A 26,137-nucleotide genomic window follows, 5' to 3' on the forward strand; every position below is an offset into this window, starting at 1 on the left:
TTCTTTCCTTCCTTCTATTCAAAGAGGAAGGAACAGTATTGGCCTCGTTCTGCTTTCCTTTTATTTTTTTCTCCTGTCATTTTCTTCAGGGGAAATTTATTGTCTGTCTGTCTATATGTGTGTGTGTGTGTGTGTGTGTGTGTGTGTGTGTGTGTGTGTGTGTGTGTGTGTGTGTAAGGGAAAAGGAGAAACTTATATAAATAGATAACCAAACAGATAAATATATACATAGAAAGTCAGATTGATTGATAAATAAACTCAGAAAGATTGATAGAGATAGATAGACAGTTGACTGATTGACTGGTTGATAGATAGAAAAACAGACATAAATAGATAAACAGACTGATATATAGAAAGACTGATAAAAGACGAATAGATAGATAGATAGATAGATGGATAGAGAGAGAGATAGAGAGATAGTTAGATAAATAAACACAGGCAAACAGACAAATTGAAAGCTATATTGATAACCAACCAGCTTCGATAGTTAGATGAAAACAAACAGACAGAGAGACACACAGACAGGTAGAGGTATTTACAGGTAGACAAATAGACACACACACGCACACACACAGGTAACAAACAGGTGTGGTGGGCGTGACTGTGTGTGTGTGTGTGTGTGTGTGTGTGTGTGTGTGTGTGTGTGTGTGTGTGTGTACGCAGCGTGACGCACTGTGACGGCCGCTCACCTTCACTTTCCCCCCCTCTCCCCTCTCCCCTGTTACGCCACCCCCCTGTCACGCTCCCCCATTAACCCTCCCCCCCCCCTGTCACCCCCCTACCACCTTCTCCCCCTTACTGTCACCTGTTACTCTTCCCCTCTTCCTTCTCCACTTTTCTCCATCCTTCTCCCCTTCCCTTTTCCCCTTTTCTTCTCCTCCCCTCCCCCTTCCTTTCTTCCCCTCCCCGTCATCCGTTACTCCCCCCTTCCCCCTCTTCCTTCTTCTCCCCATTCACTTATTCAAGCTCCCCCCTTCTTCTCCCTCTTCCTCCTTCTTCCCTTCTCGTTCCTTCCCCTTTCTTTTCCTCTCCTACCATTCCCCGTCATTATTTTACCTCCCTTTCCCTTCCTATCTTTCTCCTATCACCTGTTACATTCCCTCTCCTAGTTCTTTTTACCCATCTCCCCTTTTCTTATTTCTCTTCCTTTTCTCTCTTCTCTATATCTCCTTTATCCCCTTCCCTTGTTCTCCATTTTCTTTATCGCTCACTATTTCTACCTTTCTCTCTTCCTCCATTATCTCCCTTATCTTCCTATATTCTTCTTCTTCTCCCCTTCTCTTCCCCTTCACCAGGTGTCACGCCCTTCTTATGCCACCTGTCAACCTCCCATTCATTCCCCTCCCCTTCCCTCCCCTTTACTCCCCTTCTTACCTCATATCATTAACTTCTCCTTCCCTTTCCCTCTTCGTCCTTCTATCTCTTGTTTACTTATACTTTTTTTTTTCTCTTTCCTTCCTCTTTATATATATTTTTATGTTATCTGTACTGCCTCTCCACTTATCTCCATTCTTTATCGTGTCTTGCTGTTTTCATCTGCCGTCCTTCTTCTTCGCTTCTTCTCCATATTTTTCTTTCTCTCCTCAGCTTTCTCTTTTCCGTCTTCTTTTTCCTCTAGTTTATTTTCCTCCTGTCTCTTCTTTTCCTCGTCTCAGTGTCCTTCGTTTTACTTCTTTCTTCTATTCCTCTTTTTTTACTTCCTCTTCCTCTGCCTCCCTTTCTCCTTTTTCTCAATTTTCGTCTCTTTCAATCTGGTTTTCTTTCGTTTTTTTTATTATTCAGTTTCTTTGTCTCTTCTTTACCATTCCCTCTTCCTTCCCCTTTCCTCTTTTTCTTATCATATCTTCCTGTTCTTGTTCTTCTTGTGCCTCCTCCTCCTCCTCTTCCTCCTCCTTCTCCTCTTTTTGCCAGGTGTTTGAGTGAATCATTCTTACCCCCCCCCTCTCTCTCTCTCTCTCTCTCTCTCTCTCTCTCTCTCTCTCTCTCTCTCTCTCTCTCTCTCTCTCTCTCTGACATGGGGGGTGTAGCAGCTGTTTGTTTGTTTGTTTATTTGTTTGTCTTATCGTTGCTTGCTCTCTGATGTGTTAAATGGACGTTAAAAATGTAACGTTATCTGTTTTCTTCTCTCTAAAGTTATGGTTTTAAGAGCACTCGCCATCCATTCACCTCTCTCTCTCTTTTACTCTCTCTCTCTCTCTCTCTCTCTCTCTCTCTCTCTCTCTCTCTCTCTCTCTCTCTCTCTCTCTCTCTCTCTCTCTCTCTCTGTTTCTTATTTTACCTTCCTTTCTTTCATTATTTTTACTTTCGTCTTCTCTTATCTTCTTTATACTCTTCCTTCTCTACATTCTCTCTCTCTCTCTCTCGACAGGTGGTGCGGGCGGCGCGGTTCACTGACGCTCATCAATCCAGGGAAAGTTTGCGGCAGGTAAATATAACACCTGACGCGTGCTGCACATGTGATCACGTGACCGAAACCCCCCCCCCCCCCCTCGTGCTCTTCCTTGTCCTCCTTCTCCTCCTCCTCCTCTGACTCTCTTTCTTCTCTTCCTCCGACTCCGACTCTCTTCTCCTCCTCCTCCGACTCACCTGGCTCTTCCTTCCTTCTTCCCCTCTTCCTTCCTTCCTCCCAGACAGATTAACCTTTTTCACTCACCTCTGTTCTTCTTTGTGAATCCTTTTTGTTCCTTCTCTTTGTCTTTTTTTTTAGTTATATTCGCCTTTTATCTCTCCTTTTCTCTCTTCTTCTTCTTTTTAATTCCCTTTTATCCCTATTTTTTTCTCTCTTCTTCCTTGTAACTATTCTTTTCTTGCCCCTCTTACATTCTCTCTTATTTTTTTTTTCCATTTGCTTGCTTCCTTCTTTTTACCCTTCTTTCCTTTCTTCCTCCACTTATATCCCCCTTTTCACTTTTCCTCGTCATTTCTCTTCTATCCCTTATTTTCTCTGACATTCTCCCTTATTTCTTTCACATGCTTGTTTTGCTTGCTTCCTCATCCCTTCGTTTTTTTCTTTCCTCCCTTTTATGTCTTCGTACGCTCAGATTACCTCTCTTTTCTGCATTCTGTCCTTCCTTCTTCTATTTTTCATCATTCTTTGTTTCTTGTCTCGTTTCATCCCTCATCTTTTCTCCCTCGTGTTCTTGTTTTTGTTCTTGTTCTACATTCACAAGGTACAACACCACGTATAACCCAATAACATAAACCTCCTTTCTCTCTCATTCTCTCATTCACTCATTTCTCTCTCATTCTGTCCTCTCTTTTATTTTTCATCATTCTTTGTTTCTTGTCTCGTTTCATCCCTCATCAACACCCAATAACATAAACCTCCTTTCTCTCTCATTCTCTCATTCACTCATTTCTCTCTCATTCTGTCCTCTCTTTTATTTTTCATCATCCTTTGTTTCTTGTCTCGTTTCGTCCCTCACCTTTTCTTCCTCTGGTTCCTCTTGTTCTTGTTCTACATTCACAAGGTACAACACAACGTTTAACCCAATAACATAAACCTCCTTTCTCTCTCATTCTCTCATTCACTCATTTCTCTCTCATTCTGTCCTCTCTTTTATTTTTCATCATTCTTTGTTTCTTGTCTCGTTTCATCCCTCGTCTTTTCTTCTTTTGATTCCTCTTGTTCTAGTTCTACTTTCCCAAGCTACAACACAACGTACAACCCAATAACATAAACCTCCTTTCTCTCTCACGAGGCAAGACGTACGTAGTATTAACCAGATCATTACATACAATAGTTGTGGCGAAAGTGTAAGAAGTAACCAACCCGCAGGCAGGAGGGTGACGCTGATACGCCTTCTGGAGATGGTCAACCCCCCTCCTCCTCCACCTCCTCTTCCTCGCTCCTCTTTATTCTTCCTCCGGGCTAGTTACACAATACAATGGCATGTTTTCCCTCTGATCTTCTTCCTCTTCATCTTTTTCTATATCACCGTCATCATCATCATCATCTAGGTTGTCATCTTCATTGTGTCTTCATGTAGCTTTCTCGTTTTCTTCTGCTTCTTGTTGTTTGCTTGCTTGCTTGTTCTCGCTTCTGTTTGTTTGCTCTTTCTCGATTTCTTTTACGCTTTTACTTTTTCTCTGTTTGTTTATTTGTTCTTGTTTTATTCTCGTTTGTGTTCTTTCTTAATTTTTCTTTCTTTTCTTTCTTTATTTATTTTCTTTGTTTCTTCTCTTTCTTACTATAATTGTTGTTCTTTCTATCTTTCCTATATAATTTCTTTCTTTCTTCCTCTTCTACTTACCACCACAATCATCATCTTTATCTTACTCATTCTTTTCCATTCATCATTGCAGTCCTCCTCCTCCTCCTCCTCTTTCTTCTTCTTCTTTTTCTTCTTCTTCTTCTTCTTCTTCCCATCACAATCATCATCTTTATCTTACTCATTCTTTTCCATTCATCATTGCAGTCTTCCTCATCTCACACCTCCTCCTCCTCCTCCTCTTATTCTCAGTCAGTCTTCGGTGGTATATCACACGAGCAAAACACAGGGAAAACAATGACCGTAAACACAAATCTTCGCGCGCAAACAGATCAACGTAGGCCGGAACAAATTACCGTACAGACACAAATTACCGTACATGGAGACAAATTATCGTACTGCACGGAGACATTGTTGTACCGATAATAATAATGATGATAATAATAAATAGTTGTACGTGCATGTTTCTACAGTAACTTTCCCAGTACTTTTTTTTTTGCAGTGACGTATCGTTTTTTTTTTTCTCTCTCTCTCTCTCTCTCTCTCTCTCTCTCTCTCTCTCTCTCTCTCTCTCTCTCTCTCTCTCTCTCTCTCTCTCTCTCTCTCTCTCTCTCTCTCTCTCTTGTCATGATGATGTGGTTGTCTTTTTTTTCAATGTCTTAGTTTTCGAGATCCACCCTCCTCCTCCTCCTCCTCCTCCTCCTCCTCCTTTGTTATATTCTGGAAGAAAAAGAAACTATTTTATCCAGTTCTCTCTCTCTCTCTCTCTCTCTCTCTCTCTCTCTCTCTCTCTCTCTCTCTGTCGAATTATTTTGTTACATGTTTTAATTCGATTATATTTGATTTGATGTTTTGTTTTACTTCAAATTCATTTATGTTTTTGTGTATAACGATGAGAGAGAGAGAGAGAGAGAGAGAGAGAGAGAGAGATACAAACAGACAGGCAGACAGACAGGTAGACCGAGACGACAAAAGAAAAAAGAGAAAGAAGATAACAGCGAATTAAGAAAGAAACGTAAATTTAAACCTTCTCCTATTTACACTTTCCCTGCGGTGTGTACGTCGGCGTGAAGTAAGGCCGAGTGAATGGCTTTACAAAAACATCTCCGTGGACTTAATACCCTTTACGTGTTGATAGATCTCACGGCGGAGGACTTGAAAGGACGTTATGTGGATACGAGTCAAGGTGTTTTGCAGGTGTAGAGAGTAATTATGTGAGGTCATCGTTGGGAGGGCGTTGGGAGAGGAGTCATGTTCGTGAAAATGGGTTTGTTTTCGGATGGAGGCAAGTCAATATCGGCCGTTTGAATTCCCATCCGCTTAGAGCTAATTCCAGAGTCAAGCACAGTGTCTTAGTAACCACTCGAACCAAACTATACAATCCTATTCAATCCATAATATTCTGGTTTTCTATTCACTACTAAATACATACTAGATTTCCTGTATAGTTTCCTCAAATTTCTTAACTTATGCATGAACACCAAACTCTATACAAGGAATTTTCGAAGTCTTTGGTATTGGTTTGGGAGCTTACTAACCCATCTTGTCGAGCTGTGGAACTGACCTTATGTGTGGAGTAACGCGTGTTTAAATTCAGCAGGGAAAGTAAGGCGTTGTTGGTAATAGTGTTTGGTTAATGGGGACAGTTGGTTATGTAATGGGAGGGTTGTGATTATAGAGGTGGGAGATACAGTAACATATAGTAATTACGAAACTAGTGGGGACAGTTGAGGTTGTGAATTGGATGCGTTGTGATGGGGAATGTTGTGATTGTGATGGGGAAGATCCAGTAACATATTATAGTAATGACCTATACAGAAATAGAATCTAAAGAAGGAAAGAGAAACACGATGAGTTGTGAGATTATTGGATTTTGGCAGTAAATAAAAAGAGAAGAAAAAGAGAAATTCATAGTAGTGGTCTAGTGGACATAAAACCGCAAAAAAAAAAGAGAAAACAAAGAAAATGAAAGGAAAAATTGTATATAATATGAACGAGTTTTGAAGTAGTTTTGATAAGAAGAAAAAGGTGAATGGTCGTCATGGTGGTGGGGGTAGGAAAGAAAGAAAGAAAGAAAGAAGAAGAAGAAGAAGAAGAAGAAGAAGAAGAAGAAGAAGAAGAAGAAGAAGAAGAGTGAGAAAGTAAGAAGTAAAAATAAAAAAATAAAGAAGGAACAGGAAATGAAAAAGAAGAAAAGAAAAAAAGAAACAGGGAAAGAAGGAACAAAAAAGAAAACGAAGAAGGGTTAAGAAGAAGAAAATGATGAAAAAAGTTATAGTGAGATGAACGAACTTTTGATGTGATTCGCAAAAAGGAGAGTGAATGGAGTCAGAAGTAATTACAAAAAAAAAGTGAAAGTCGTGCATGCATGTGTCACTGTAATTTGTGAGCAATCAAAACCACCATTAATATGCTTCTCTGTCATCTGGATTTTTTTTTTACTGTAACACACACACACACACACACACACACACACACACACACACACACACGAGAGGAAGAAGGGAAAGTCATAATAATTCATAATAATACGTATACTCGTAATATATTATGTAGCTTTCATCTCTGTTCACTCAATAATTCATCTTTTTACTTCTTTATGTTCAAATTAAAGAGAAAAGTCATATCACATAAAACATTAACTTATTCTTTCACACCTTTGAAATTCGCAACAGGAAAAGGAGAAAGGGAGAAAAAGAGAATAAAAGTAAAGTAAGTAATAAGTAATAAAGAATAAGTAATAAAAATAAATAGTAATGAATTGATCAAGACTGTGGAATAGATTACGAGGAAAGAGAAAACTAGGAAAAAAAGGACCAATTCTCATATCTTTAATAAAACATCAACACGTTCGTTCATTCACTCATATATAACTCGTAATAAAAGATAGATAGATGGGAAGTTAATAATAATAAGACGACATATATGGATAAGAAAAGATGGAATACGGAACAAAGAAGGAAAAGACTCATAAGAACTCATCCATAAAACCCCCATTCATTCATCCCTTTACAACCCATAACAGGGAAAGGAGAGAAAGTATGATAAGCAGGTAGGCTAAAGGCGTGAATAGCTACGAGGGAGGAATATATAAGGAAAGAGGAAGACTAGGCCAGGGGCACGCTGGACTGGAGGAGGAGGAGGTGCCTAGGGTAGGGAGAAAGCTGGAAGCACCCACCTACCCTCCTAACCTACCTATTCACCTACCTACCTGCCCAGTCACCTAGCCCTTGGAAAATTGGGAGCAGGAGGTACATGGCGCAGGCAGGGTGTTACTCAGCTCAGAGGAGTAGCGTGGAATGTAAGCAATGTGAATGAATGAGAAAGGAGGAGGAGGGGTAGAGATGAGAGGAGTATAGCGAGTAGGCCATACAAGAAAGGAGAAAGGCCGTTATGATAAAAAAGACAGGCAGGCCAAGGCAAGCATTTAAAGAGAGAGAGAGAGAGAGAGAAATGTAAGCAATGTGAATGAATGAGAAAGGAGGAGGAGGGGTAGAGATGAGTATAGCGACTAGGCCATACAAGAAAGGAGAAAGGCCGTTATGATAAAAGAAGACACAGGCAGGCCAAGGCAAGCATTTAAAGAGAGAGAGAGAGAGAGAGAGAGAGAGAGAGAGAGAGAGGAATGAGGAAGGGATGAAAGTCTAGCGGTCAGATTCTCTCTTGAAAAATGTGTGTCGCGGTACGCTGGCTGGCTGACTGGCTGGTTGGTTACTCGCGCCCCGCTGCCGTAGTCCGAAGCAATACATGGATAGTGGCCGTACACACACATATACACACTTCTAACAGGACTAAGGGAAAATACAGTCTTATCCACTAGTTTAGCTCAATCCACGTCACGTAATAGCTTGCCAGGATCAATTGTCTTCGCTTTAACGTGCTTTAGCGGTTACGGTGATGGTGTTGATAATCTTGTAAACAGGGACGAAATGATAGCTTGCGGAACCCCACCACAGACCACTTCCCTATTCGTCCCTCCACCGCCCCCATCCACTATTTTTATAGCACCCCATCCATTACCTTACCCAGCCAAGCGCTATCTTTCATATCCTGCCAGCCAGTCAACCAGTTAACCAGTAAACAGTTAGTCAGGCAGCGAGCAACTCACACAACCAGTCAGCCACTTAACAAACAAGTCAGTCAGGTAGCCAGTCACACAGCCAGTCAGTCAGTTAATCAGTCAGTCAGTCACCCACCCATCCATTCAGTCAGCAAAGCAGTCAGTCGGTCAGCCTGATATTCAAGTCAACCAGCCAGTCAGTCAGTCAGTAAATCACCTACCCATTATTCAGTCACTAATTCAGATAATCAGTTACCAAACCCAGTCAGTCAATTAGTCACTCAGTCAACCAGACATTCACTTATTGTTAGCTATACCTTCTCTAATAGGTAGCCAGTCAGTCAGTCAGTCATCCAATCAGCTGTATCGGTATTCCACCCAGCCAGGCAGCGAAGTCAGCCAGCCATACCAGTCAGTGAGCCAGGCAGCCAACCAGTCAGCCACGTCAGTCAGTGTGAGTACTGGGGGATGGAAACCAGTCAGACAGATGCATTGTGTGTTTGTTTGTTTGTTCGCTCGGGGAGGTAAAGACAGACGTTTTCCTTTCGTCTTCTCACGACCTCGTTATTTCTTTCGTTATTCATGTGAAGGTGTTAATAGTATGAGGTTTTGTTGTAGTTGTTGTTGTTGTTGTTGTTGATCTTTTTCTTCTTCTTTTTCTTCTCCTTTCTCTTCTTCTTCCTTATCTTCTTAGCTATTTTCATGATTAGATTAAGTTGTTGCCTTTCTTACTGTTGTTCATGTGTTCCTTATTCTCAGCTGCTGTTTGTCATTTTGCTGTATGCTCAGAACATTCTCCAATAACTTTAAAGCACAAACCCTAAATAAACAAACAAACAGAACAACGTAAAAGAAAAATTCCACAAGGATACACAAACTCCAACGCAATCCTACGCGATGACGACTGAAATTTAAACTTCCCGACGTCACATGAAACTTAGCCACCCACGCGTGTTTATATAATGGCTGGGAAAAGGATAGGCTACGTGTGTTTGGAGGCGCCAGTCCTAGACCATCTTACACACACACACACACACATTTGATAAGGCTTTCGTAGGGGTTGTGTGGGTATTTCCATGGGTAGTTATATGAGTCTAGTGATAGTTTGACAATGCTTCTGTGCCATGGGCGTGAAAAATAACTCATGAGAACCTTATACTAATCTCCGGTGTCGGCTTTAGAAATATTTGTGAGAGCCGAAAGCGCCTGAGAATAGGGTCCTTGTGTGTGTGGGTGGGTGTGGGTGCGTTCCTTAGCAGAATACAAGCCGTCTGTCTGTCTGTGTATCTGAACGAGTCGCTTTCTTTACTTCGATAATCCACTCTCTCGTCTGTTGCTCTTGTTGTTGGTGTTGCTGCTGTTGCTGGGTGCTCCGCCGCCTCCCCGCTCCCCGCCGTGCCTTACGAGTGGGCAACATTCATCATGAGCAGCAGAAAGAAAGTTATACGAGGAATGACATCTAGTGTGCTCGCTTGAAGGACGTGCTGTTTATTTATTTATGTGTTTATTTGTTGGTTTGTGCTTGTCTATTTATATATTTGAGGGTTCGTTTCTTGCTCTCTTTCTTTGTTCATTCCTTTACTGTTTGTTGATTTCTCCACATTAGATATGCAAATTAGTGTTCATATTTTATTCATGCACAATATTTGCTTCCACTACCACTACTACTACTACTATTACTATTACTACTATCAAATATTTATTCATTTTGCTTCAGCGTCAGTAACCACAAACCGGTGTATTAGAATCATGTTAAACTCGTATACCTTTATGCCATACACTTTACGGATTCGGAAGATGGATGTTATCGCCTCATTTTAGCTTATTCTCTCACACAGTTTCACACCAACACATCTTATTACTTCTAACGGTCTAACCCATCCGTTCAACTTCGATGTGAGTACAACATTACCTATAACACTTACCTCTTGACGATAGCTTCTTTACCTCTTCATTAATCTCTCGCCCTCGTCACAAGCTTAAGGACCAATGCGACGGGGATGAGCACTGAGGCCACGCGCAGCTGTAGTATTTGTTAACGACTTTCCCTTACCTGAAATCAACGTTAACAGGTTGATATAAGTATTCATATCGACTTTTTTCTCCATTTCCGCACACATATTAGTCCTTTTTTTTATCTCGTTCATCCCCTGATTAGTTTATTTTCTCCCACTTCTAAATCTCGCACCACCTAAAGTCATTCCCATCTGTTTATGCAGTTATCCTTTTATCTCGTCCACTTCCTGACTAGTTCATTTTCTCCCACTTTCTTTTAATCTCGCTGTTCGCACCACCTAAAGCCATCGCAAGCAGGTATAGAATACCCAAAATAAACCTCATTAATCAACTGCTGCACATCCACTTTCCGATCTATTTATACCTCGCTTTGACAACCTGTTCAAAGAGTATACAAACCGTGTGTCGAGAAACCTCTGTGTCAAGGTATTTTATCCGTGTCTGGCCGGATCGAATTTTCCTGCACTGTAACTGGTTCGGCACCCGGCCCGGTTTAGGTTAGGTCAGGGAAGGTTAACGCCTGATTTTTAAACATCGCTTTAGTCTTTATTAACAATAGTGTGACTGTTGTTTTTTTTTTTTTTTTTTTTTGAGGCGTGGTTAGTTGGTTTTGTTGATTTTTTACATCACTTGTTTACGACTGTGTTCGTAATACATCGAGTTTACTGTAAAAATCAACACTTCTTCTTGACTTCGTCCCAACAATGAAATTTAAAAGCCAACAAACCACATAATGAATGCTAATACAACGTTGAAATGTCCATATACGTATATTTTTTGCCGGGAAATACACTGAAAATACATAAAAGATGACTGCGGTTAGTTAGTGAGTAGGCTTTTTTTAAGCGAGCTTTTTTTTTGTTTTGTGGACTTTTTTTTCTTTTAGCGTTTTTGTTTTGTTATTAGTGTTTTTTTTTTATTTTGTTTCTTCTTTGCTTATTGCCTTCGAGCTGTTTTCTTGACCTCTTGGTTCGGGGAGGTGCCTGTCATGCATACACTTCAGAAATAAGCAGCCGGAGCAGGCGTTAGTGGGGCACCAGACAAGCAACTCAGGGGGCTGTAGTGGCGGGAGGGAGGGAGGGAGATTGGGGCAGCTTCCGGGGATGCTACAGGCGGGGCAGGTCTGGTCAGGTGTGTTTCCCACGGTAATACTTCTGTTTGTGATTAGATCTGTTGCGCTGAATGTCGCTTGGTGTTTGCTTTCATCTCTTTTGTCTCTCCGATCCTTTTATTTTATCTGTTTACCTTTATTCGCTGCTTTCTTGAGTCTTGTTCGTCTCCCTAGTTCTTTACTTCACCTCTATCTATTACCTAGTTTATTACCTTTATGTTCATTACTTTTGTCAATTATCTATTATATTATCCTGTCTTTCTGATGCATGTGTTTCTGAATCCCTTACTTTACCTTTATCTTTTACCTTTTATCACCTTTATTACCTTTCTACCTTAATAATACATTTTCTTAGCTTTATTACCATTGTCTATTATCGATTACATTATATTGACTTTCTGATGGTTGCGATAGTGAATGAGACGCTTGTTTTGTCTCGTTAAGGGGTCATTCCGCTCTTTCACAACACTTCATAAATAATTATCTGTCCCTTGGGGTTGTACATCTTCCCTTTCCTCTTTTCTTCCCCTGAAAAGAAATTACAAGTGTGTTCGGTGACGGGGGGAGGGGAAGGATGAGGATGAGGAGGAGGTGCGGTTACATGTCCAGTCTAGTAAACGTCATCAGGTAGGCGTGGGATAAGCCTTTCCAGGTAATTACGGTTCCCACTACGTTGTCCTTGTGTTTAGTTCTTTCTTGTCGGGTTCCTCAGTGCTTCCTGGGTTGTTGCGGTTGCTTTATTTCCTCAATTTTCGTCACTTTGTAATTATTGCGGGGGGGAAACATCGCGCTATCTTGAAACGTGTAAATGCTGCGTCATACCAAACGTTTCTGTCAGTAAGCAGCCTATCTTTATGTGACGGAAGAGAAATATCAGTCAAGCAGTGTTACCTCTCTCAGGGAATTGTTAGTAAGGCCATTATTATAACCAAAAGAGAATAGTTTGGTTAAAAAAGTGGTTGTGATGGGTTTTATCTTGGTGGTAAGGTGTTATCAATTCCTACGGCGTTGAATATTATCACTATTATTATATAGTAAAACAGTGTTACTCATATCAGAGAATTATGATTGGGGCCGTTATGATAACAAAAGTAAAATGGTTTGGTGGACTAAGTGATTGTGTATGGTTATATCGTGTTGGTAAGGTGTTATCAATGCATGCAAGGTGTGGTAAATATTATGATTGGCTTGCTTACAGTGTTGAGACATATTTTCATAACACGCAGAGGTTGTTACGAAACATCAAGATCGAATGGATACACTGGCTTTTCTGATTAGAATGTCTTTGTCTTCACTCTTTGTTCCCTATTGGTAACAAAAACAAACATAACGTAAGAGTTATGTAAAGGAGAAACGATTGTAAAAGTACGAAGACCACTGATCTTGCAAATGGCTCACTACTAATTATGTAAAGGTGAGAGAAGTGAAGTTTGAGAACCACTGATCTGGGAAATGACATTTAATTTATTGTTTGCATCTCTCCCCTCGTCACCTGTCCGCCTCACACGTCACCTCACGGCCACCTTCCCAGAAACACCTGACACTTTTTTTTTTCCCTCGTTCCATCCTGTGTTAGCTATTCGCTCCACCCAAAGCTTAGTTTCTGCCATTGGAGTAAAAGTGAATGAGGAACACTTTCATCACTCCCGCATATGCCAGCTACAGTTATTCGTTTCCTACATTCATCCTCCTATAAGTCGGTCAGTCTGGCGTGCTGGTGGCAATACATTATAAAGAGAGAGAAAAAAAAATGAAACTACCAATTTGTGAGATTCCGCAACTCCCAAATGAAACTTCAACGGCAGGTGCAAGTTGCCAGACGGACGATCAGAGAGTCTTGACAGGGGGAAAGTCAAAGCAAGCATCCCCTCCTGGTGTTTGTAAGCCATTAATCTGGGGCTGTGGTCGTAGTAAAAGCGATGGTATGTCTAGAAATTCACGGGGAGGTGCAGGAGACGCCATTATGAGCAAAGAAGTGAGCTGCGTGACGTCAGGAGCGGCAGTATAGCGGCAGCGGGCGGAGGGGGAGTACACGGCCGCTGCGACATGTGAGAGCTGCTGTGTGTGCTGTGTGGTGTGCTGTGTGCTGCGATAAAGTGTCGATACGCTGACCATTACCTGTCGTTATCACCTGTTGGGGCAGTGAGACGGGGCGTGTGTGTTTTTGTGGCCCGTGTTTGGTACTAGGAGTAACCTGTGTGTATACCTGTGAGTGTGTGTGTGTGTGTGTGTGTGTGTGTGTGTGTGTTCGAGGGAAAGGAATACAAACAGATAAATGAAGGAAGACAGAAAGATAGAAAGAAAGAAAAGCAAAAAAATAAGGAAGGATAGTAGGCTATAAGGTTGTGTGTGTGTGTGTGTGTGTGTGTGTGTGTGGCGCACAGGTGTGAACATACAACACAGGTAACATGTGATCCTGGGCACAAGTGTTGCTGTGGGTGCCGTTCTGTGATGTTATGTGCTGTGTGGAGGTGTGTGGCGGGGACAAGACTGAGTGTGGAGTAGTAGGCCGCGGGCTGTGGGCTGTGGCGTGTGGTTGCCTACTAGCTACTACAAAGAACAAAGTTGGTTGAAAGCTGGAAAAGGAGAGAAAATGGTCTTGCGAGAAAACGTCTCAAGGATACAAGAAACAAAGGAAGGAACATCAATATGTAAAGGCCTAAGCAGCGATACAAAGCGTTGGAAGTATACAGAAGAAGAACAAGAAGAGGAGGAGGGGGGTGGAGGTTCAAGGGCGGACGGCTGAACCTTGCCCAGCCTCCCTAGCGGCGCCCCGGCCCTCCCCAGCCCTTACATGCCCTTGAACCAGCCCTTGTACACGCTCAGGGAGTGGTCAAACTACCGGACACATGGGATTAACGTTTAAGTTGTGTGTAGTGTTGGACTGTTGGTGCCACGAGCAAGATCACCTGTTGGCAAGGTGTGATGGATGCACCTGTTTGCCTGAGCACTCGTAGATGGGTGGGAAATTTAAGGGGATTCTTTAGTCATTTAGATTAGTTGATATAAGCGTCAAAAGTGTAAGTTATCGCCAAATGAGCTCTAGCGCTTTCGTATGTATCTGTTTTCTGGTGATAATTGTCCGTGTGAGGAAAAAAAATCACCCAGAGAGGAATAGCGAGTGTCTGCAGTAAGCTGCTTGGGTCTGTTAAGTGATGTCCAATTTAAATACTAACGGCTGAGTTTTCGTATATTTTGCTTTGTTATTTATATAGAGGTGGATGGAAAAGTGGTATCAGCATCAAATCCCATATTTTTCTTTGTTATGCACAACTACATATAGGACAGTGAGAAAGTAATATCTCTACCAACATTGAATAATTCATACTATATTTTTGCTTTATTAATTGCAGCTAGGAGGGTGGAAAAGTAATACCAAAAAGTCTTTAATATATTTTCTTTGTTATGCACAGCTAGAAAAGAGAATGAAAAGTAACGCCATTACCAACATAAAATCTTTCGTATATATTTTGTTATTTAAAGTGAGGAGGATGAAAAAGTAATGCATCATCAAATCTCATATATTTTGCTTTGTTATTTACAATTAGGAGTATAGAAAAATAATACCATCAAATCTTTCATATATTTTGCTTTGTGTTTTACATCACTACAGGAGGAGGGAAAAGTAATATACCAATATCAGCTCTTCCATAATATATAGCCTACTGCTTTGTTGTTGGCAGTTAGGAGGATGGAAAAGCAATATCAACATCAAATCAATTATGGTTTGCTTTGTTATGCACAGTTGTATAGGAGGATGGAAGAGTTATACTAAAATCAAATCCTTTATATATTTTGCTTTGTTATTTACATACAGCTAGAGTGATGAATCCTTACCAGCAATACACCCAACTAAAGGGACAGTAAATTAAACACCATTGGCATATCTTACTTTTTTAAGGGAAATATTTGTGTGTTCAGGAATTAATTGTATTTGAATATTTTTATACTGTTTGAATAGACTAGTCAAGTGTTCATTCCTTTAAGATTTTCTTTGTTGTTTTAGTTGTATAGTATGTTTAACGATTAATATCTGTTTATTTTTACAGGAAAGGGAAAGGTTGTTACACAAGGATAATAAACAGGAAATAAACAGCACAAAACGACGAAGAAAATGCTCCAACACAAGCTTAAAACTCAGAGTGGTACATATAAAGCTCCCATAAGAGGCTGACAGTGGAGATGTGTGGTGCTTGCATATGTGTAGCATTGAAAACTGGTGCTACCTGTGTTGCGTAGCATCCTGAACTTGTGTACCTATGTGTGGAGTGTCTTGAATCTTGCATGATGGGGTGGTGTGGGTGAAGCAAAATTTGGACTATGAATGAGGAGTGCCCAGTGACCAGACTGGACTACTTAATGACTGAAGTTGGATTAGTAGTAGTAGTGGCATCATCTTCGTGGTTGTGATGTGTTACTGTGAAGCAAATGAACCTGTGACATGTTGACCCCAGGGAGGAGTGAACTCACTACTGGGAGACCTGAAGGATTGGCTGTAATGGTGAATGAATCCCAAGCATCAAGCTCTTTGCTCTCTACTTCACATTCTGTAATGCAACAAGTGCATTCTGCAAGAAACTGTTGATCTCCAAGGACCTGTGACCACTGTTTCCATTCCTCTACTATTACCACTATCTTCACCAACCTCCTCCTGCCACTAACATTACCCTGAGCATCACTGCCACCACACAAAAAATCTCTAGTACTCTCCTCAAAAACCTCACTTTCATCTTAACACTCAGCCACTTCTCCCTCACTTATATTCCCATTAATAGCACTGCCTTCTCCAACATCTTCATTATTTCCATCGCCTAAATCATCAATTTCCATTACAACTATTATCTTCTTCACATTTTCTCAAATGCTATTACCTGCCTATCAGCCCATTAACACCTTGATTGTCAGCTTCCTCTACCACTACCTCTACCCTCACCTTTCCTCAGCCACAAGGGAGGACAACCCATCTGTCTACCCATATATATATCATTAACTTCCTCTACCTTCTTCACCTTTCCTTGACCACTACTACCCACTGTCCTTTCCTCATCTACCAACCACTTACCCACCTTCTCACCAACATCATCATCATCGCCACTAACAACCACCACCATGGAGCACAGTGAACTGATTGCCGAGATGGCGTACATCGAGAAGCTGTCTACGCAGGAGAGGCTCAAGTTGGCCCGAAGACGACGCATGCAGCAGATGAAGAAGTGGTCGCAGAAGGAGAGAGAGGTTACCGGCAGCAAGAGGGAGAAGACGGCGCTGAATGAGGCTCAGAAGAGGAGGCGAGAGAATAAAAAGAATGTCCTGTTTGTGAGCTCGGTGATGCTCCTTGAGGCTGCTGCAAGGAATGACATTGAAGAAGGTACAAATTAGACGTGATAATGAGTCTACTGTTTAATTGTTGATTAATTTGTTAAAACTTCATACATTTACTCACTTTATGGCTAATATTTTTGTTATAATAATCAGTATTGATATTTTTTTATTATTAATAATTAGTATATATGTTTCATTGATGTATATGTTTATCTGTATCTATATCTTTGTTTGTGTTGCAGTGAAAGCCCTGCTGGAGGCTGGTGTGGACCCAGACTCCACCAATGAGGATGGCCTGACGGCCCTCCACCAGTGCTGCATCGACGACTCTGAGGAGATGATGCGGCTCCTAGTGCAGCACAACGCTGACGTCAATGCTCAGGACTCGGAGAAGTGGACGCCCTTGCACGCCGCGGCCACCTGTGGACACCTTCACCTTGCCAAGTTCCTGATTGCCAAGTGAGTGGAGTGGCTGTACTGTGTGTGGGCCTGTATTTACCTAGTTTTGATATACTATGGGTCATGGAGTCAGATGAATTAATACTGATATTCATAACCTCATGTGTCCCAAGTTCCTCATTCCATGTCCATTCCTCAGAGGTGCCAACCTACTGGCAGTAAATGCAGATGGCAACATGCCATACGACATCTGTGAAGACGATGCCACGTTGGACTACATAGAGGGGGAGATGGCCAGTCGAGGTGTGACTCAGACACTCATTGATGAGACGCGCTCTGCCACAGAGACGCACATGCTGAACCACCTCAAGAACATGAAGAGCAAGGGCCAGAGCCTCATGTTCAGGGACCATCAAGGGGCCACACCAGTGAGTATCCATTTTCTCTTTTTCATGTACTGCTTAAATCTTACTTGGCTCCTGTTAATGTGTGCAACCAGTGGGTAGTGAGTACTGGCCTCGGGGTTACTGATGGTGATAGATATTGATACACTGTTTTCTCTTCACAGCTCCACATCGCAGCTGCCAATGGATATGTGCGTGTGGTGGAGTACCTGCTGGGCCAGAATGTGCCCACGGAGGCGAGAGACCATGACGATTGGTCTCCCCTGCATGCTGCTGCCTGCTGGGGTCATGTAAGTTCTGGAAGACAGTCAGTTTTGTGGGGTCAGACTGAATATTGTAATGATTGAGCAATTTTTATAACTTTTCAGGCCTTTAGGACCTTACCTGTAGATACTCCAGGGTATCTTTTTATACTAAGATTTTGGTTTGTTACTTTGCTTCTGTAGGAAATTAGGTTTTTCATGATTTAGGTTTAGACAGTAAAGATAATTCAAGGTTTCAGAATGGCTAGGAAGAGTTTTAGGATGAAGGAAAGATTTCTGTTCTTTGGATATGAAATGTTTATTACTTTATTCAGCAAACTGACATTTTTCTAGCCTGATGTCCTGGAGATGCTGGTGCAGAATGGAGCCAACCTTCATGCCCGCACAAAGAACCAGGAGACCCCGTATGGTGAGACATCTTTCAGCAAGTACTATTACTAACAGCCAGGACTAACAAAAATACCTGATAATCAGATGCATTTCCTTTCTATTCACAAACCTGCCTAATTAAATGCCTTACTCTTCTCCTATACCAATCTTTCATCTTGCATTACATACATAATAACATGCCTCTCCATCTACTTCCAAATTGCAGCTACACTACATGAACTCTCTGAAATTGTGTGCAACTTAGTGTTGATATAAATTGTTTCTCTCCAGACATCTGTGAGGATGCTGAGCTGCGTGACAGGATCATGCAGCTTATCAACGAACTAGAGACCAAGAGGCTGCACGACCACACAAGGAGGGTGAGTCTGGGTGGTAGTCTAATTACCAGGTGGTGGATGACGAATTAAGCACTGTGTAGGTGACTTATAGTAATCTTTATATAAGATTAACTGGGCATGACAATTCAAGTTTCTTCTAACATTTCCTTCTTCTTTTTCTTCGTTTATAATCCATCTTCTCTCATTCTACAAGTCGGACTTGCAGTGACCCTCCTCCATCTTTCTCGACCCAGTGTTAATCCTTCCTCTATTTCTGACCCTTCCTTTCCCCCTTAAAAACAATTGACTTGGGACTGAATTCTGTATTTGTTTAGAGCTTATGTGTGTGTGTTTGTAGTGTTTCTTACTGATCTAAAATTAATCCACTGACTTCCCCTTCAACAATACTTAGCAGCAAAATTTGGATGATAATTTTTGTTTCCCTGTACAGATCCGGCGTGCGCACTCCAACACACGCACACAGTCTGTTCGCCGCACATCCATCCGAGAGAAGACGTTGACACCAAAGAAGGAAGCGCAGGAGGAGGCGAGGATACGGCTGCAGCTGGAAAACAAAAAGAAGCCATTGGTGAGGACTGAATACTGTTGTTGCACTTGGTCAAATCCTTTATTCAAATGGTTCTCAATTATCTTTTCTCTTAAGCACTGACGGATAGAGGAGAGGCAAGTTTGAACTGTAGACTCAAGGTGGGGTATCAGAATGACTTGTGTTAAAAAATGAACTGAAAACCCACATATCATTAAGAAGAGAAAAATTAAAGGTTTAAATGAAATGGGCTTTGTTGCTGTCCAGTCTCACACAATGTCTTTAAATATAATCATTTTCATTAAATCCTATCCCACAGCCCATTATGGCCTGTGGCAAATAATAGTTTTGTAGATACGAAGGGTGTGCTCCCCAATTAATTTGTTCTGCCAACTCCTTCACCTCTATTCCATGCTTGCATACACATTTTAGTCATATCTCGCCACCTTATGGCTTGTTTTTGCTCGCTTTCACCATTCTGTTATCTCTTACATTGGCTATATCAAACCAAAGCTGATGTGGGGCATGTCATGACTTACACAGCCTTTTCAGGAGGACTCCCCAGCTCTGGGTGCCTTGCGTCCAGTAAAGGAGGGTGAAGGGTCTCCTATGACATCCTTCCCTTCAGTGATTGCTGACAACTCCACCATCACCACTGTCACCAAGAGCAGCCCCACCAACAAGATGGTAACCACAACCACCTCCAGCAACAGAAACAGCAGCAACAACAATAGCAGTCCAGCCACAAAGAGGAACAGCAACAGGAGTCCACCCAGTAAGACCAGCAGTAACAGGAGTCCACCCAGTAAGAGCAGCAGCAACAGGAGTTCAACTTCTGCCACCTCCACCAGCAACAGGAGTTCACCCACTAACAGTAACACCACCACCAGTGCCAAGTAGGTGTTCCAGATAGTTTGAGAGCTCGCCAGAAACTCCTCTAGAGAGAAAACTTTGCTATAGTCCGACTCTGCTATGAAGCCAGTTTGAGCGGGGCCTTCTCAGGGGATTCCCTGGCTATAGCACTTCCAAATCTTATTTAATGTGTACAGAATATACGACACACAATTTCAAAGAGTACATAGATGACATATGAGGGAGAGAGTGATGTTTTGGAGGTGATGCAGCAGTGCTATGAAAAGCTGGGCCCCACCCAAACCCAAACTGACCATATTTGTGTCGGACTATAGCTACGAGTTCTGTATCACTTTCATTATTCCATTGGAGCCTACCAACAAATGGGATACATAGTATGGTTTGTTCTACAATTTGTATGCATCATTCCACTGGGAAGCTTTTCATACTCCATTAAGTAGTGGGCAGCACTAACAAGTCTGTTCCTCTGGCTGGAGCAGAGGGCAAGACGTAACTATTCTCTCCTTGGCCTCTCTAAAAGAGCTGTATGCCAGAGGGTATTTCATTCAAATGATTTGAAATTCCATATGAGTATATACCAGTTTTCAGAAAGCATCACTCACCATGTAGTATTCCACAGGAACAGGATATAGTGCTGCCCTGTATAACACTTAAAAACTTAAAAGTCCCTTAGGCTGTCTTATTTGAGGAAGAAAATAACTGAAAATTTTGTTTTTTAAAATTGTCTAAGAAAGTTCTTGCCTGAGAGGAATTGTATAGTTCCTGACCAAACTTTTATTTACAGAGATAAATTCAAGGTGAATGAAGAGGAAAAAGAACTTAAGAAGGAGCAGAGGGAAAAGGAGAAGGAAAACACTACAGTTAGCAGTGAAGAGGAGAGATGTAAGGCCATCATACCTACAGGTAAATATCCCCACCGCAGATGTTGTTGAGAGGTGGCAGAGATGCAGGCTGTGGAAGTCATTCCAGACCTGTTGTTTCACTTGTACTCATCATTATTTTTGTCACTTTTCTGTTTTACCAAATTGTGGCAAGCAATTTTGGAAACTATTATCACTTCTGCATTTAATGGTGTTGAGTAAAATTGTCTCTTATGTAAGAGATGAGCTAAGAAAAACATGCAACACTGAGAACATGTGCGAGTAACTGTCGCCTCCACAAGAGAGGAAGTCAGCCTATCAGGTTGAGAGCTGAGGCCAACCAACCAGGTGCAGTGTTACTACAAAGTCTGTTTAGATGCCAGAGTCAAGTTGGTGCTTCTGGCACCACAGCAAACGTGCAACAGCACTACTGTTGGATAGGAGAGGCAGTATGCTTGGGTTATGCCCTTGTTAATATATTCTCCTGAAATGTGTTTTATCTACTTCTATTCCTACCAGTAGTTTGTGCAGAACAATGTTGTACTGCATATGGCATAATAATAGTAATACACACACCAAGGAGAGTTGCATTACTTGTGTAGATGGAGGCAGATTTAATTTCTTGATAAGAAATAAGTGATTTTTTAAGTTTAATGCATTTGAAATGAAGAAAGGATCTACAAGTGAATGCATCGTATACAGTAAACTATTTTGCTTTCAGCTGTGTTGCCTAAGAGGGAGAGAGACTTGGCTGTGAGATCCAACTCCATTACCTCCAACAGCAGCAGCAGCAACAGTAGTCCCACCAAGTCTGAGACATCTTTGGAGACAAAACCAAACCTGTCAAAGGACATCACAGATGGTCCCAGATTAGCCACTCCTCCTGTGCCCCCACCCAGGACCTCCTCCAGCTCAAGGCAAGAAGTGATATCAGCGGGCAGCAACAACAGCAACGGGAGTGGAATGGTGACACACAGTGGGGAGGGCGGCAGCAAGATTGACATCCATGTCACAGTTACAGTCAATCCATTCTCCCCTGGGACTCTGGCTGACCTGAAAAAACAGAGAGCATTATCTCGTGCCTCCCAGAGTTCCTACACCCTCTCCCCTCCCTCCTCTACCGCCAGCACCTACTCCCTTTCCACATCTGACTATGACTCACGGCCGCATCCACGAGGGTCTGAGTTCTCTGCTTCTTCTGTCCGTGTTGACACAGTGTCTTATCGTCCACCCGCCTCGCCCTCTGCGACGCCAAGAAAATTCTGTGGCAATCCCTCAGAGGTGATTGGAGGCGTTGATGCTCACTCCTGCTGCAGTTTGATGTGAAAATGTTTGTGCGTGTGTTACGAGGCACAAGGACATAGAGCAGTACAAATAGAAAATGTAGCATGACCCTGAGGCTTTATGGTGGTGCTTACTTGCAAGGTAAACTGCTATTGGCACTGTATGAGCTGCCTTACCAGATATTATGCTACCCTGACTTTCTTAGGAATGTAAATGTGTGTGTCCCATCTACGCTACACACCACAGAGTTGAAGTATATAGGCCAACGGAAGTGTAACTTTGTTATGGTGCATCATGATTACAGTGCATTCTGGTCAATTTTTGCTCATTTACTCTTCTCGTTTCTCACTTGGGCAAATGTAACTTACTCGTGTGTTGCAATGCCTAAGCTTCATATTCTTGCTCACTATATATGTTGCCTGGTCAGTCTTGCCCTTTAACATCTTACTCACAGGTAATGTAGAAATAGTATACCTTTAACCATTTCCATCCGTGATGCAGACGTCGGCATCATAGTATGGAAAGGGTCAAGAGAAAATGGAAGAAGATTAATCCTCTTCTAAACCTCTCAATCCTCTTCTAAATTCCTCTTATTCCTCTTTCATTTCCTCTTAAGAGGTATAGAAGAGGATTAAGAAGAAATGGAAGAGGACTAACCCTTTCCATACGGTGATGCTGTCGGCATTGCCGGAGTGAAGGGATTAACAATCAAAATTTTAGTTAGTGATGAAACATTGTGTAATGTTTTTTCCTGTAATTGTATGGATATGACTTGCCTCAATCTGTTTGTGCTAAATGAAATTGATATGTGACTAGTTTTGATTAGAATTATGCAGAGCAGGTGCTGCAACAATGATATGTTTTTCTGGGTGCTAAAGAAGGAAAGTTATGGTAATACTGACCTCTAGACGACAGCTCCAAAGTGGGTGACTGAGGAAACCTTTCTTGGTCTGCCTCCAGTCTCGGTGCTATGACAGGGGCAAAGCAAGGAAAGCTATCATTTCTTAGTCAAAACGGCTTTTTGATTTCCCTATCCATCTAGTAATGCACCAGCATCAAATTCATAAGCTCCATCTAGTAATGCACCAGCATCAAATTCATTAGCTCCTTATTGCCGTTGTGTCAGTAATAACAAAATCTTTGATACTTTTAAGCACAATTAGTCATTCTTTACTGTTCCTATTTTGGAAATGAGTAGTACAGCAGCAGTGTGCTATTTTTAAAAGTGTTACAAGACCTATGATTCACATTATGTTGACAGTTTTACTTCTAAGGTAGAAGGCAATGAGATTCTCATTGTTTCTGATAGGTTTGCCTCAAGAAGCACTCATTACTGACCTTAACTGAAGACGTAGCTTCTCTCTGTTCTGATACAAAGATGATGATACCCATTCTACCAAGTGGCAACACCTGGAAAAAAAATATATGGCATTGAAAATTTAAGCAGTTTGTTACTCATTGTGTGTTTGGTTGATGCTGGTAACATTCCATTGGCTGCTGAGTACTGTAAATATACTATATGTGATTTACCACCCTTCTGTTCATATATCATATTCTTGCACTTAAAAAGAAGTAAATGTTGCGCTCAGGAGAAACAAAAAACATGATTTTTATTGTAAACAAAGAATAATGGAAGATAGTGTTGGTACACTTATGTGCCCCAAGTGGGGAATGTAATGGAATCAAGGCATAGTTTAAATGCTAACTTTAAGGCTTGAGGGTTTAACTAGCACACATTCCACTGTATTCTCTATTTATCCTTTCATTTCTTACGTTCCCTAAGGGGTGTACACATACATTAATAGTCTTAAGTCACATGTTACTTGCATACTAGTCCTGGGATTTATTTTAAGCCACACATTCCAAAAAAAGTAGCAAAGCTGTGCCAACCATCATTTTAAAATGTTAGCTATTCAGGTGTTACTTGGTAATTTTACTATTTTTCCCTGCTAAAGAGGGTGGGCATGTGGTGGATGAACTTTTTGTTCCTATCAAGCATTTCATAGCAACCTTCAGCATGTTCTCCAGTTTGTACCCACCCTTCCAATCAGCACTCGTGTCAGACAACAAAGCTACTCGAGAGAACAGAGCTGAGGTATGAAAATTAACTGTTGCCAAATGATGAGTTTTATACAGAAGATAAATTTTCTAGGGTTTTTTTTTTTCCTGATATTCATCATGACTAACTGGTAAAAGATTTACTGCCACCACAGCCCCCTAACTAGTTTTATTGCTAAACTGTTTTCAGTTTCTGTATTTTATCTCATGATACAGTAATGAAAATTTATTTCATAACTGTCAAATATTTTTATAAGTAGGGTATCTAGAGATAAACAGGTAATGCAAATAACTTTTTTGTGGCTATGGAACATATATTTTAGGACTGCATGTGCCCCTATTTTAATGTATAACAGATTTTGAGCAGAGATAGTAGTATACAAAGCATTTATCAGCGTAATATGTATTTGCCTATTTGTGTGTGCGTGTGTGTGATAAAATGATTATGGGCATTTTTTAGCACCTGAAATTCAAATATTATACTTGTCCAGATGTTGATAAACTAACAGTGTCATATTAAACACTAGCCAGAGGTTAGGAAAGCAGAAAATTTTAATTAAGTTGAAACTGATTCCGTCCAGTTATTAGTGTATGTGTGTGTATGTATGTGGTTGTTCAGAGTTCACACAGCATAAAGTATTTTATCCGGGAGTGTTGCATGATTATTTCTGGTCACCCATATATTATAAAGCAATGTCTTTACAACCATATCTAGCTGAAAACTATACTGTGGATGAGGAACTACAGCCTTACTAATATGCCACCCAGTCCCTAGAATTTGTCAAACTGTATTGGCAAAATACCAAGTACTACATCCAATCAAATGGAGATCAACAAACTAAATTAGTCAAGTTCCTTTGGATGACCAGAACTGACCATCACCACTGTGGGTACAAAATACAAGTAGCCAGTGTGAAGATATGAACTTTCCTGTGATAGCAGTCCACTGTGTGCAATGCTGACTGGTGTAGGTAGATTAAAGTACGTATTTATTTGCCCTCGATTTTGTGCAAGGAAGGAATTTATTCTTGGTAGTTTTTATGGAGCTACTCTTTGCAAATGAACCAGACAACATATGCTTCACCTATTGACCTGTCTCTCAAGACGACTCAAGCGTTTCTCATAGTATCAAATTATTTTTTATAGTCAACAGTCTTAAATTCCCCAAGCTTCGTGTCCAGATTATCAATATATTCAGAAGTATTGTAAAGTATATTGCAGTGAATTTTTGTTTCATAGTGGTATTGATAGTGAATACTTCCTTTGGTCACTGACTAGATGTCTCTCACTTATTAAAAGAACAGAGTAAGAATGTTGGACCAGAATTGTTCACTTTGGGCAAAAATAAGAGGGAGAGAGTTAACACTCCAGATACAAAGTCTTCCCACAGAGCCCTCCTGAGAGTTATATCCTTTTGACTCGTGTACAGAAGACTGTAGTATCCTGAGAGTTATATCCTTTTGACTCGTGTACAGGAGACTGTAGTACATGTACTGAGACTACTTCATGAAATTGCCATTTTAATTAACTAACAAATCTCATTAAGACTTTACTTAGATATTATTCATGTTATGAATGTGTATGTTGGCTGTAAATAGTCTATTGGATCACCTATTGATAATATGTTTATTTATTAACAACTCCAGATATAAGTAAAGCCTAGTACATTTATCTATTGTTGTGCTGCAGTGTTGCCAGCAGTCTATGTCTGTTGCAAATAGTGCTTGGCAACACTACTAACTACACTTACCTGATGCAAACATTCCATACATTATAAGATGAAACTGATTTTTAATAAACATTACAGGTTCATCGTCTTTATAGTCCAATCCCCCCTTGTAAGGTGATTCTCTCTCTCTGTTATTTCCTTCCGTACGATGTTTCCAAACTCTAACGAATTAATAACCGTGTAATGGAACCAGCTATACCTATCCCGCTCAAGCCATGTGTGAATGAGGTAAAAAGCAATTAAAGTAGTTAAAACAATTAAAGACGAAGACAAAAAAAGGAAATACAAAAACG

The 26,137-nt window shown here is 41.0% G+C and overlaps 1 protein-coding gene across 6 annotated transcripts in view; it reads left to right on the forward strand.

Moving 5' to 3' along the window:
• The window catches only part of LOC127003336 (protein phosphatase 1 regulatory subunit 16A-like), a 42,685-nt gene extending 16,760 nt beyond the window's left edge, over positions 1 to 25,925 (forward strand). The window contains exons 1-11 of one of the 6 annotated variants that reach the window (XM_050869848.1): positions 2,404 to 2,425; positions 15,448 to 16,766; positions 16,963 to 17,179; positions 17,319 to 17,547; positions 17,688 to 17,813; positions 18,120 to 18,195; positions 18,447 to 18,535; positions 18,945 to 19,082; positions 19,584 to 19,936; positions 20,698 to 20,816; positions 21,495 to 25,925. In XM_050869848.1, coding sequence (XP_050725805.1) covers positions 16,508 to 16,766; positions 16,963 to 17,179; positions 17,319 to 17,547; positions 17,688 to 17,813; positions 18,120 to 18,195; positions 18,447 to 18,535; positions 18,945 to 19,082; positions 19,584 to 19,936; positions 20,698 to 20,816; positions 21,495 to 22,099 — 2,211 coding nt within the window. In that variant the 5' untranslated portion in view covers positions 2,404 to 2,425; positions 15,448 to 16,507 and the 3' untranslated portion in view covers positions 22,100 to 25,925. Of the gene's footprint in view, positions 1 to 2,403; positions 2,426 to 13,333; positions 13,459 to 14,297; positions 14,319 to 15,447; positions 16,767 to 16,962; positions 17,180 to 17,318; positions 17,548 to 17,687; positions 17,814 to 18,119; positions 18,196 to 18,446; positions 18,536 to 18,944; positions 19,083 to 19,583; positions 19,937 to 20,697; positions 20,817 to 21,494 lie in introns of those variants that run through there. The other 5 variants (XM_050869845.1, XM_050869850.1, XM_050869846.1 and 2 more) reach the window with 5 other exon arrangements.
• Positions 25,926 to 26,137: the final 212 nt, after the last annotated feature.

Source organism: Eriocheir sinensis, chromosome 25 (genome assembly GCF_024679095.1).
Source record: "Eriocheir sinensis breed Jianghai 21 chromosome 25, ASM2467909v1, whole genome shotgun sequence".
Classification (NCBI taxonomy): Eukaryota; Metazoa; Arthropoda; class Malacostraca; order Decapoda; family Varunidae; genus Eriocheir; species Eriocheir sinensis.